Raw genomic sequence first — 12,105 nt, forward strand, 5'->3', positions numbered from 1 at the left:
GGTGCAACCACCGGGGACAGAAGAAACGGGACCCTATGTGAGTAGATTGGGGATTACCTGCCCTCCCTCCCTCCACCTCCCCCTTCTAACCCTCGGCTCCCCCCTGCCCTCAGTGGCCCAGAGTGCGGAGGGACTGGGAGCGGGTGGGTGGGGGTTGGGGGCTGAAGAGGGCGTCACAGGCAGGCAGAGGCCTGTTCCCTGGCCCTTGCTCCCCCCAGGCTCGCTCTGAGCTGGTGTCCCCAGGGGGACGTGGAGAAGGGCCTGCCAGGGGTGGGGGACTCCTTACCCACCAGCCTCCCAGCCACGTCCCTCCTTCCCTTTCCTGTCAGAGTGATGCCCACCTCGAAGACCACGGGCTGGAAGGCAGAGGGTGAGAGACTCAGGAATACAGACAAACATTCTCTTTATTGAGCTACACATGAATTTTCCATTAGTCAGAGAAGTAGACTGGCAGTGTGTAAGATATCACAGAAACCTCACCAATTGGGAATAGAAAGGCTTAGAAAGACCCGTGGGCTTTTTTTTTTCTTTTTTCCTTTTTTTTTTTCAAGTTTTTTTTTTAATTTTTTATTTTTTTGTTTTGTCTTTTTGCCTCCTCTTTATTTGAAATGGCTGTGACTGGTCTTCTTCAGCAAGTATTAAGTCTGAAAAGTGAAACCGTGAAGAGGTTTGGGGTTTGGATACTGGTCAAAGTAGAAATGACATAGGACTGATCATGAAAACTGTGACTTTAATGTAAACACTACATTCCATCTGCTTTTTAAAATTTTTTATGTTTTTTTTTTCCATCTTGTGGTATTTAAAAATTTTTTTTTGTTCTTTTTATCTGCAGCACAAACATCCCCACATGAGAAAGAGTGAACACAGGTCACTGAAACAGGAAGAGGTGGGGAGGGGCACACACACGAGAGGGGAGACGGGAAACCTAAGATGTCAAAAGAAAAAACCACAATCCCATTTCCCAAAGACTATGAATGTGGATCTGGTGTGTAATATAGAGTACTCAGCAGGACAGAAATAAAAACAAAACTACCAAAAAAAAAAAAAAACCTAAACACAAACGAAAAAGGAAATCTGGAGAAGGGGGGGTGTAGGTGGGAAAATTGGTTTCTAGAGGGCTCTACTTCCATTTATGATAGGTTTTCTTGTATTCTTTTTGGCAGCTACTGGCCAGTGAGAGCTGTGCTTTTTCTGTGCCAACCTGGAGCGAGTGGGGTTGCAGTGGCTGAGGGCTGGGGAGCCAGCAGCCGTGTCTGGGCGGCCTGGGGCATTCTGGAAAGCCCTGCCCGGGAGCACTGCCCCCGACCAACGCGCCGCACGGGAGCCCCTGGCAGCACAGACGGGCCCAGCACCTCAGCACGCACGCTGGGGGCCTCGGGTGCAGGTGTGTGTGTTTTACTTTGAAAGAAAAAGAAAGAAAAGAAATATGGATGAAATGGTGAGTTTTCCTTTTCTTTTTTTAAGCTACAAAGCACATGAGAAATGTTTTTTCCTTTCAAAGTCTAAATGTAAAGACTCAACTAAAACCGGATTCTACAGCATTCTACAGAAATACACAGCCGTCAGTCACTCTGGGGTCGTAGGTTAGACAGGGGCTTGGTACAGAAAGGCTGTGTGTCTTACAAAGGCCAAAAGGTCATGCTACCAGGAGATCAACGTCAACAGCAAAGAGTCCGTGAAGCAGTCTGTAGAGAGAGAGATAAGGGGTCCAGTCTGACCATTTTCTTTGATTTTAAAAACCAACCAACCAACCAGAAACCCTAGCACATTCTTCCTAACGCTGGCGCAGCCCGAGGTGGGCTGCAGCGGACACCCCAGTGCAGCCCAGCCCGGGGACCCTGACCCCGGTCGCACCTACAGTCTAGCCCTCCCCTCGGCCACGCCTGTCCCCTTGCTTCCCCCCGCCCCACATGCCCTCTTGGAGGGGCTGGCTTCAGCCCTGCAGGTGAACTTGAGTCCCCTCCCCTCGGCTGCTTTTATTTATTTATTTAGAGACAGAGAGTCTCTCTGTTGCCCGGGCTAGCATGCCGTGGCATCAGCCTAGCTCACAGCAACCTCAAACTCCTGGGCTCAAGCCATACTCCTGCCTCAGCCTCCCGAGTAGCTGGGACTGTAGGCATGTGCCACCATGCCCAGCTAATTTTTTTCTATATGTATTTTTAGTTGTCCATATAATTTCTTTCTATTTTTAGTAGAGACAGGGTCTTGCTATTGCTCAGGCTGGTCTCAAACTCCTGACCTCGAGCGATCCTCTTGCCTCGGCCTCCCAGAGTGCTAGGATTACAGGCGTGAGCCACCTCGCCCGGCCCCTTGGCTGCTTTTAGAAAGCAGCCCAAGTCTCTCTTTTCTCTGACTCTTGCCTTGTGAACATGAATAAAGAAAACTCAGGAACCAGTGGATTGGTCGGAGCCATGATTCTTCTAAATTCCTGACATTAACAACCACCACCCAAAAGAGAAGAGTCCTTAAATTTTTCTGCTGTTGGGAGTATAGGGGAGGGAGGTGCTTAGGGCACTGGCCATTTTTTAATGGGTTGGGACTTCACTCAAGAGCAGGACAGAACTGAGCACACACCGGAGTGGTGGGTTGTCGAGGACCAGCTGGACTACAGCCGGCCTCGCTCTGGCCTCCCCCTGCACACAGAAACGGGGCTCAGAGAGTGAAACCCCCGGGCTGTCCTCAAAAGGAGGGACTCCCAAACCAGGCACCCATCACAACACGTGTGTGCTCACGTGCCATCCCAGGAAAACCGTGACGTGCTATGGGACGGTCAGTTCTGTCTGCAGCTCTTTCTAGTACAAACTAAAAAGACTTTTTAAATATATATTTATATATATATTATAAGGTTTCGTTATGCCTCTTTAAAGTTTATTTACCAACTTGCATTTGTTAGTGGGGTGTGTGTGAGTGTGTGTGTGCACGCAAGCTTTTCTGTGAGTGCTGGAATCATTACCAAATAGGTTGCTATACAGGACAAGAGGTCAGTACAAGCCGCAGCCCCGGAGGTTGTTGGCAATGATGATGTCGGTGACGGCGTCGAATACCACCTGGATATTATTCGTGTCTGTGGCACAAGTCATGTGACAATAAATTTCTTTGTTGGGTGAGCGGTTTTTGCTTTCAAATTGTGCTTGGATGTAGGCAGCCGCATCTTCGTAGGTGTTGGGGCCTGCAACGAGACACAGAAGCACGGGGGAGGCCCTGGTGAGTGCTGTGGGTGGGCAGCGCTGGGGACACGGAGGCAGAGATGTGGGCTGTGGCATGTTCCCAACGTGGGATGGGACAGGAAGGGAATGGTGGGAGGTGCCGGGCATTCCTTCTCTAAGGAGTTTTAAATTAAAAACTACAGAAGACTTAGCATGTGCCTGGCTTTTGACTTCGAGATCTCTTCACGCCGGCTCTACCCAGGAGGCCTTGGAGCACAAGGCCAGGTCATCCCTTTTGCTTTCTAGATGAGTAAATTGAGACACCCCCCCAAGGTCTAAACCAATCCTGCTGATTCTAATAAATCGAGAAAATGAAGTCTGATGGGGCAGTTGCTTGACAGGGTGGTGACCCAGGACACGTGGGGGGGCCAGGCAGGACCTGTGCTCCTTCCTCTGTGGGTTCCTCTAACGAGAGGTCGCTCACTCAGCAGGGCTGGGAGCATCTCTGAGTAGTCCTGGTTCCTGGCGAGTGGCCAGGATGTGGGAGCAGAGGTGTCCCCAGGGTGGAGGTTTAAGGGGGTGTCAGTGTGTGTGACACCAATGGGGCCCCCGTTCTCCCCACCAGTCCCCTTGAGCCTGGCTGGGGCTGGGTGGGGACAGCAGAGCACATCTGTGGATGATGTGAGGACAGTTTTCCAACCAGCTGCGACCCGAACCCTATGGCTGTGCCACAATTAAATGCCATATAACACAGAAGTGCAAAAAAGCCCAGTACAAGGAAGATGCCCCTTTTCCTCAGTGCCGCCAGATCTGTCCAGCGTGGAACAGTGTTATTTTGGGTGTGGGATGTCCCCTCCCCTGGGCCCTACCTGGCCCTGCCTCACCCTCCAGCTGTAGCCGAGGGTGTTTGCTGCAGGCTCGGGGCGCTGGAGGCTTCTGCAGCGAGGATTTCCTTTCCTTCAAAGCCCACCAGAAGACCTGGCCCCGGGCCAGTGATGAGCAAATACGAGGGTAGGGGGTGGGCACCACCCCCCGGGGTGGGGTCTGGGCAGAAGAGCGGGGCAAGAGCGGAGCGAGGCGCCCACGGCAAAGCTGTCCAAGACCAGACAGCGGCTGACACGGACCCTGCCAGGGAGCCAAGACGTCCACAGACAGCCAAGACAGCACAGACCGTGGTAGAAAGTGCCACAGGCGTCCCATCCAGATGGTGGGAACATCCCCCGTGCCTGCTCTGTGTTGGCCGAGTCCAGTGTCCCTGCCTGGCCCTTGCTGGCCCACATGGTCCCTTCAACAGCCACCGCCCGCCCCCCACCCCTCCAATGTTTTTGTGCCCCACAGGCCTGTACCCCATGGGGCCACTGCATTGGCGACCATTTGTCACCCGTTGTGTTGTTTGAACTGGATCCCTCTGAAGGCCCTGGAGAACCCAGATGTTTCCCGGATTCCGACGAGGGGCGTCTTCCGGAGGTGTCCAGCACTCAAACCACACAGCAGTGGGACCGGCCACTCAAGACCTTAGTGTCGGGCCTGCCCCTGAGGGCGGCACTGGCCTGAGAGGGCCTGTCGGGTTCTGTCACCACAACTTCATGAAGGCTGGAATCGGTCCGGTCGGCAGTGGCTGCTGAGGGGGTGGGCGGCAGCCGGCTCTGCCCACTGGCAGGGCCCTCCCTGGCCCCACGGTAGCCGGGGCCTTTTGAGGCCTGCCCTGTGCCCTCCTGTGCTCCCTCCACCCTGCAGCAGGCTCTTCCTCCCCGTTCCCCTGGCCTTGGTTCCTGCCTCTGGGTAACAGCTAGTGGCTGTGTAGCCCTGGCCATCCTCACGGCCACCCTGCGGGGAAGGCATTATGATCTACCCTGGTGCCCACACAGAAACGAGGCACCGGTAATTAAGTCATTGCTCCACTGCAATCTGGGAGCCCTGAGTCTGGGTTTGGGGACCTGTGTAGCCCTGCACTGCAAGGCTGTGTCACTGGGTTCTCGGCTGAGCCAGCCTGTGCCCTTACCTGGAGGCAGGACAGGACACATCTTCCTCCACTGCAGGGTGCTGGCCCTCTGTTCTCAGCATGCAAGGGTGACTTCACCCCAGGAACCCCCAGAATCTTCTCCCCAGAGGGACAAGGGCTGGACGCTGGTATCCCACCAGCCCTGTTCTGGCCTTCAGCAGCAGCCCAGAGCTGGTGCGCCCCACGGAAGCCAACCTCCCTCATCCGCCCATGGAAAGAGCTTCATCTGGGGAGCGGATCTCTTGCCACATTCCCGAGAGCAGGAGAAAAGCCCCAGAGAAGGCGGAGGCAGGGGAGGCAGGGGTGGAGGAGGGGGCAGAGACGAGTGTGCCCGTGCACCAACGCGGACAGCAGAGGAGGCAGGTGGGGCTGAAACGCAGCCCAGGCCGTACTCACAGGCCATGTCCCCCTTTTCTGTTTCCCACAAAGAAACCCCGTGGCCCAGGCCTGGGCAGGGGTGAGGGGAGGCTCTCCTGCTAGTCCTGAGACCTCTTCTTGAGGGTGACCAGGATGTGGTCCTGTCCTGGCCCCTGCTCCCTACCCTGTCACTCCTGAGTCACTCGGTTATAATACATACGGCTCAGGAGGGGCCACTTCCCACCACGCTCAGGGCTGTGTCCCGGGAAGGGCCAAACCTGGTGGCACCCTCCGCCTCCACGCTTCTCTTCACGCCCACTCCTGCAGCGGGTCCCTCTCGCCGCCAGGCCCAGGTGGTGCTGGCCGAGCCCACAGGTCCCTGCCAGGGGCGGGGCTTCCCGGTGCACAGGGCCGCGTGACACCCACCTGTGTATTCAGGAAAGCAGATGGTCAAAGGTGACTTCTTAATCTTCTCACCAAAGAGATCTTTCTTGTTGAGGAAGAGAATGATGGAGGTATCGATGAAGAACTTGTTGTTACAGATGGAGTCGAAGAGCATGAGAGACTCGTGCATGCGGTTCTGCAGCCCCAGGCGGGGGAAGGGAGAGCAGGACAGACGGCAGGAGGGAGAGACACAGAGACAGGGAGAGAAGAGGAGAATTAGGTTCCAGAGGGAGGGACCGGGCTACTCAGCAGCCCGAGGGGGCCCGTGTCCCCGGCTCCTCCGGGAGGCTGACGAGAGAACCTGCAATTGGGAACGTGTCACAGAGCGTCTCGTCCAGTGGCAGAGACTAGACTGGGAGCCAACGATGGCTCTCCGGGGAGGCTGAGGACAGGGTGACCTGGGCTCTCCCCATTGCAGAGTCCCCAGCCACGGGGGGGGGGTGGTCTCCTGACACGTGTGTGTCCATGTGTGTGCAAATGTGCTGGGGGTGGTGGGGGCTGGATTGGACCGTTCCTCCTGGGCCCAGTTTGTGGGTGGGGCATGTTCTCTGGTGAGGGGTTTTTAGGCCCCTCCAGTGAGCAGAGGGAAGTCAGGGAGGTCCTCCAGCCTCCTGGGGGCCGACACTCAGGGGAGATGCCCCTGCCCAGGGCTGCCCCCAGGAGCACCCGGGGGACTGGCCACACCTCCTCCGGCTTGGTCCAGCTCAGCGTCTGCCCTGCAAGGTGCACTGTGCGAGGTGAAGTGCCGCTGCACGAGTGAATGGAGGAACATACTGGGCACCCCAAAAAGCCGAGACTGAGACGGCCAGCCTTTGGCCCTGGGCAAGGCTGACTTGCTCTGCTTGCGGATGCCAAGGCCATTCACTTGGGTAGCCTGCACCCTGCAGCACAGAAGAGCATGCTTCTCTGTGAACTAACCCATCTCTGCATGGGAAGGTAGGGAAGGCTCGCTCGCTCGCTCATCCTTTCAGCCAGCACCGACTGGCGAGTGAGTGTGCAGGGCCCTCTGCTGGGCTCCCAGGGGACGGAGCAATGACCGGGTCAGGCTCCTGCTCTCCGAGAGCTCACAGTCTAGTTGGGGAGAGACGACGCACACACACTGAGAAGGTCTGCAGTCCCAGGAGTGGCACAGAGTGGAGGAGCGGTCCAGGGAGCAGTGGACATGCGCAGCCAGACCTGGTTTTGAGGGGACAGGGCCTTGGAGGGAGCCCGGAAAGAAGGGCTGAACCCTGGGGACTTGGGGAGGGCAGTGAGGAGGGGAGATGCTGCAGGGTGGGGAGGCGCCGGCACCGAGACCCCCGCTGTGCCCCCAGGCCTGCCTGCCAGCCCCCACTGAGCAGAACTCATCACCAAGGAGTCCGAGGACAGCTCATCCTTACAAGCTTCCCGGGAGGAAGCAGACGCTGGAGTGCTCCTAATGGAGACATCACGTGAGCAAAGAGAAAGAAGCCAGGGGTCACAGCCAGCCAGCAGCCACCTGCCCCTGCCTGTGTCCCTGTCCCGCGGAGCCACTGGAAACCCTCCCCAGGCCATCTCCCCCAAGTCCTCCACCTGCCCCAGACTTCAGCGGAGTCCGGGAGCAGCAGGAAGCGGCGCCAGCGCAGCCGTGGCCCGGCAGCAATCCTGACAGGCAGGCAGGGCGGCCAGTCGCCCTGGTCCTGCCCACAGGACGACTGTGCCCACTCTGCCAGGCTGCCTGCCATCCCCGGACCAGGACAGGCCACGAGGACACGCATCATGCGGGTGTGCCTGGCAGAAGCTCCGTGGGCTCTGACACAACACATCACACTCACGCTAGAAAAAGCTGGCACTTTTTATTAACGGTAGGTGACTAATAAATACATTACGGCAGCCAATAAATTATTACAATAACTAGAGATTTATTAAACCAACAAGTCACTTTTCTTACAAAATGACAGTTAATATGGGGTGGGTGGCAGCGGTGGGTGGAGGGGGGACCACTGCACCTAAGAGAGAAGGTTTTGCTAAGGAGGGCGTGGGGGGCAGAGGGTGGCAGTGGGGCAGGGGCCAAGCCAGCAGGGGAAGAGAGGACCAGGGGGTGCAGGGCCTGGCTGCTGGGAGCTGGGAGGGTGGACACGGGCCTGTGGTGGGGAGGGGCGGAGCCGCGGGCTCTGCCGGGAGGGGCTGTGGGTTTACGCTGGTCGTCTTGGTGCACTGGGCCTGGGATGGCAGTTTCCCTTCCAGAGGGAGCCCCTCTCAATGAGGGGTCCGTCCTGCCCCTTCCTTGACAGGGGCCTTCACCTGGCTGGAGCGGGGTCTGTCTGGAGGCTCCAGCCCACTCTCTGGGCAGGTGGGACCAGGGCTCTCCTTCCGGAGGAGGAGGGGAATGGGAGCCCTACTACAGACCCCGTCACAGCAGCGCACGCCTTGGCCCTGTCCCCTGGGCTGCTGGGACCCCTCACTCTGTCGGCTTGTAGCCCGACGGGGGAACTGGCTGGAGGGGTGACTGCTTTCGGCACCCCAGACTGGACCTCTAGTGGCCACGACGCCAGAGCCTTGGGTCCAGAGCCTGGACCACCTGAAGGCTTTCAGAGACTCAGAGAAGAGCCCAGGCAGCAGAAGGGCCTCGTGCCCCAGACTTCTCAAAAAGGGGACAGGCAGGCACTATGTGGTCTCGAGGAAAGGGACTGAGGGTTCATTAAGAACCATCCGGGACTGTGGAGGATTTACTTGCAAGAGTGTTGAAGTGGCGCTAGGTCAGAACAAGAAAGAAAGGGGGTGCTCGGGCCATGTGCGGGCTAGAGATAAGCAAGGACTTCCAGAGTCAGTCCCTGGTACTAACTGGGAGGCGCTGGGTGGGAGCCGGGGCTGATCTCCCCCGCAGGACCCGCGCTGGCCAAGGGAAGGGCTTGGGTGAAACTGGCTTGCAGAGAAGACAGCCTGTTTATGGGGCTGAGAGGGGGGGGACTTGGGGCTGCTCCTGTCCCGGGACACTCAGTGAAGCCCAGTACAGTACATGGAGGGCAGGGGCCTCCAGTTCCCACCAGTGGGGTGCGGAGCTGGGCTGGGGAGTGGCCAGGAGCAGAGGCAGCTTCTGGCACCAGGTATGGTGGTGGGCTCCTGCCTGGGTGCTGCCCACTACCCCATGGTGGGAGTGCACAGCCACAGTCCCCAAGGCTCTGTTGGGCCCAGAGGGAAGAGGAAGGGACAGGGCACCAGGAACCTAGGGTCTGCATGGAACCCAGAATGCCAAAGCTGTTGGTGGGGTCCAGGCTGTGTTCTCTGCTCAGGGCTGGGCAGACCCCACGCCCTCCTCAGGCCAGAGTCCAGCTGAGCTCCTCCTTGGGCCTGGGGCACCCCTCACCGCTCCAGTCAGGCCAGAGAGCCTTGGGGACCTCTGTCAGTGCTCAGGGGGAAGGCCAAGACCTGGCTCCTACAATGGCCGTCGGTGCAGAGCACAGAACGCGCCCACAGGCATCCAAGTTCGGCACAGGCGCCCTTCCTAGAAACCAGTTTCCCCTTGGCCTGCTAGATGAGCCACTTCAAGAGCTGACCATGGCCCTGTGGCAGCACACATGGGCCACAGTGGATAAGAAACCACCCCACGTCTGCTCACTTACACGTCCTCACATCCATAGCCACGACGGAGCCAAAGCCCTCCTGTCACCCTCAGTCATCCCTCCCCTGGTGGAGCCGCTGGTGACGACATGGACAGGAGACGCGCACAGACACAGTTTGTCCCTCGATACCCTTGAGGGCCAAGGACCCCCGGCAGGCTGGTGGGAGGCGGAAGGCAGAGAGTAACGCACATCTCAGGGAGAGAGGCAGCCTGGGGACGAGGGCTAGGAAGGCCCGAGCACCTGCTCCCCCTGCCCGGTTCTACAGATGGGTCTGGGGTACTGAGCCCAGCCCGGGGCTCTGGCCACTGTGCCGGCTCAGGAAGATGGAGAGCCCCGGGGCTGGAGGGCCAGTACCTCCCACTGGCGTGGTGACGGCCTTAGAGGTGGGGCTTCGCCTCTTGCCAGCTGCTCTGAGTCTGGGGTCCCAGTCAGGAGCAGCGTTAGGGGCGCACCTGCCCCAGCCAGGGCACTGCTGCTGGGAAGTAACTACTGTCGTCAATGTGGGCAGATGGCTTAGCTGGCCATGGCAGGACACTGGGACTTCTGCCACGCCCCAGCACCTGGTACAAGGTCCAAAACACCACAGGTGAGAAACAAAAGTGGACATGGGCTGACAGGGCAGCTCCTGCGGCCCGGCTGCTACAGGCAGCAGCAGGACAGCCAGACCGGGGAGGGGCCCCTGCAAGCACTGTCCCTACAGGCATTTGGCACCAGGGAGGGTCCCCTGGATCTCCCGTGCACCACCCAGAGCTCTGTACCTGTTGGGACCAATAAGCCCTGAGCTGTTGGCACAGGGCTCTTCCTGGCTATGGGCCAGTCCAGGGGGCTGCACATGCGAGCCCAGGGGTCCTGCTTGGCCAGGGACTGAGCAGTGGCCACAATGGTGGCCGGGGGAACAGAGGGGTGAGGAGGGAGGCAGAGGCCTCTCAAGGGGCGGCCTGGGTCCCCAGACACAGCCTGCCCAAGCACACAGGCCTGCCTGGGCACCTAGCAGTGAGAGGGGTATGGCGATTACCCAAGGCCAGCCTGGACCAGGGTCACAGAACACACCCCACCCCTTTCTGCTCAGGGGTCTCCGCAATGAAGCCCCCTAAGGGTCCTAAGACTCTCCCCCTAAAGTGGGGGGCAGAGGAGCATGTTTGAGTCTGGCCAGGCCCTTCGCAGCTCACACTCTAGGGTGTTGGTCCTGACTACCTGTCCCCTCTGCCCCCAGGGGCTGGGAGGACACCAAAGGCTGTGGACAAACTCCCTGATCTCCTCACCAGATGGAGCGCAGCAGGGCACTGGCCACAGGGGCCTGGTTTGCAGCCCCCACCCCACACCTCCCCAACCACAGAACCCCCAGCCCAAAGGCCTCTGCCTGCCCCTGCTGGCTTCAGTTGAATTGCCTGTGAATCAGAGAAAGAAAAGCACGTCTACTCACACCTTGGACTGGCCACCTGAGCCCGGGGCAACTGGAGAAAGTACACGGGTCACCTTTGGGCCTGCAAGGCCTGGGTGGAGGCCCCAGGCCAGTCAACACGGAGCTGCTCCCACTCCCTCCCCCACAGTCCCTCCTCTCCCGAACCTCTGTCCCAGCCACGGACTCTGCCCCTCCTGCCATCCTGCCACCTGCCTTTGGGATAAGGCGGTTCCAGAAGCACCTCCAGGCCTAGGAGGAGTCACGGCCAGGTTCTCTGGGAGGGCAATGGCCAAGGAAGAGGGACACAGAGAAGGAAGGGCTGAGACCCAAGGGGAGGGAGGAGGAATGCACTCGCTGAGGCCTGACCCTCAGACGCACAGGACGTTTGCTTGGTCCCGCCAGCCCCCACCCAGCTTTTGTTGATGGAGCTGCCCCCCACTCCCCCTACAACCAGAGACCCCAGGCAAAGCTGGGGGATGGCCCCTACTGCCTCCGACCTGCCAGCAGCCTGCCACGAGGCTTTCCCGCCACCTGACCACCCCAGATGACAGGAGGACACTCCAGGACTTAAGAGAGTTATCAAGTGCAGGCTGTGCCCATTCTGGGCCAAGCGGCGGCCTTGCCCCTCCCCCAGCCTCTATATGAAACACGGTGACGACGCAGAGGCCCAGAGGCCGAGTCTCCTGGCCTTGCGGGCTGTGCTCAGCCCCCCAGCCCTGCCCCCGCGTTACCACGTGTTCTGATGTCGCAGGAGTGGGGCAGGGGGCAGGTGGAGGACACTCGCTCCTGCCCCTTGGTGCCAGCTCTGGGTCTTCTTCCTCAAGTGCAAAGAGTGGTCGGAGGGTGGCGGAGCTCTGGTTCCAGGGCAGGGGAGGCAGGCTGGGCAGGGTGGTGGGTGGAAGGCAGGGCGGCCGGGGCTCTCAGTAGAGGCCACAGCCCCGCAGGTTTTTGGCGATGATGACGTCCGTCACGGCGTCAAAGACAAACTGGATGTTGTTGGTGTCCGTGGCGCAGGTGACATGGGTGTAGATCTCCTTGTGGGCCGACTTGTTCTTGCTCTCGTACTGGGCCTGGATGTAAGCCACGGCTTCCGTGAAGGCGCTGGGGCCTGCGGGGGCAAACGGGCAGAGAGCGGGTGAGGAGGGGCCCGCTGCCGACAGCCCCAGCCCTGCC

The 12,105-nt window shown here is 59.1% G+C and overlaps 1 protein-coding gene across 2 annotated transcripts in view; it reads right to left on the reverse strand.

The window, feature by feature from the left end:
• Positions 1-386: 386 nt before the first annotated feature.
• The window catches only part of GNAO1 (G protein subunit alpha o1), a 149,171-nt gene continuing 137,452 nt past the window's right edge, over positions 387-12,105 (reverse strand). The window contains exons 7-9 of one of the 2 annotated variants that reach the window (XM_045533696.1): positions 5,932-6,085; positions 2,954-3,169; positions 387-1,685 (exon numbers count right to left, since the gene is read on the reverse strand). In XM_045533696.1, the coding sequence (XP_045389652.1) occupies positions 2,982-3,169; positions 5,932-6,085 (342 nt within the window). In that variant the 3' untranslated portion in view covers positions 387-1,685; positions 2,954-2,981. Of the gene's footprint in view, positions 1,686-2,953; positions 3,170-5,931; positions 6,086-7,750; positions 12,041-12,105 lie in introns of those variants that run through there. The other variant, XM_045533697.1, reaches the window with a different exon arrangement.

Source organism: Lemur catta, chromosome 20 (assembly GCF_020740605.2).
Source record: "Lemur catta isolate mLemCat1 chromosome 20, mLemCat1.pri, whole genome shotgun sequence".
NCBI lineage: Eukaryota > Metazoa > Chordata > Mammalia > Primates > Lemuridae > Lemur > Lemur catta.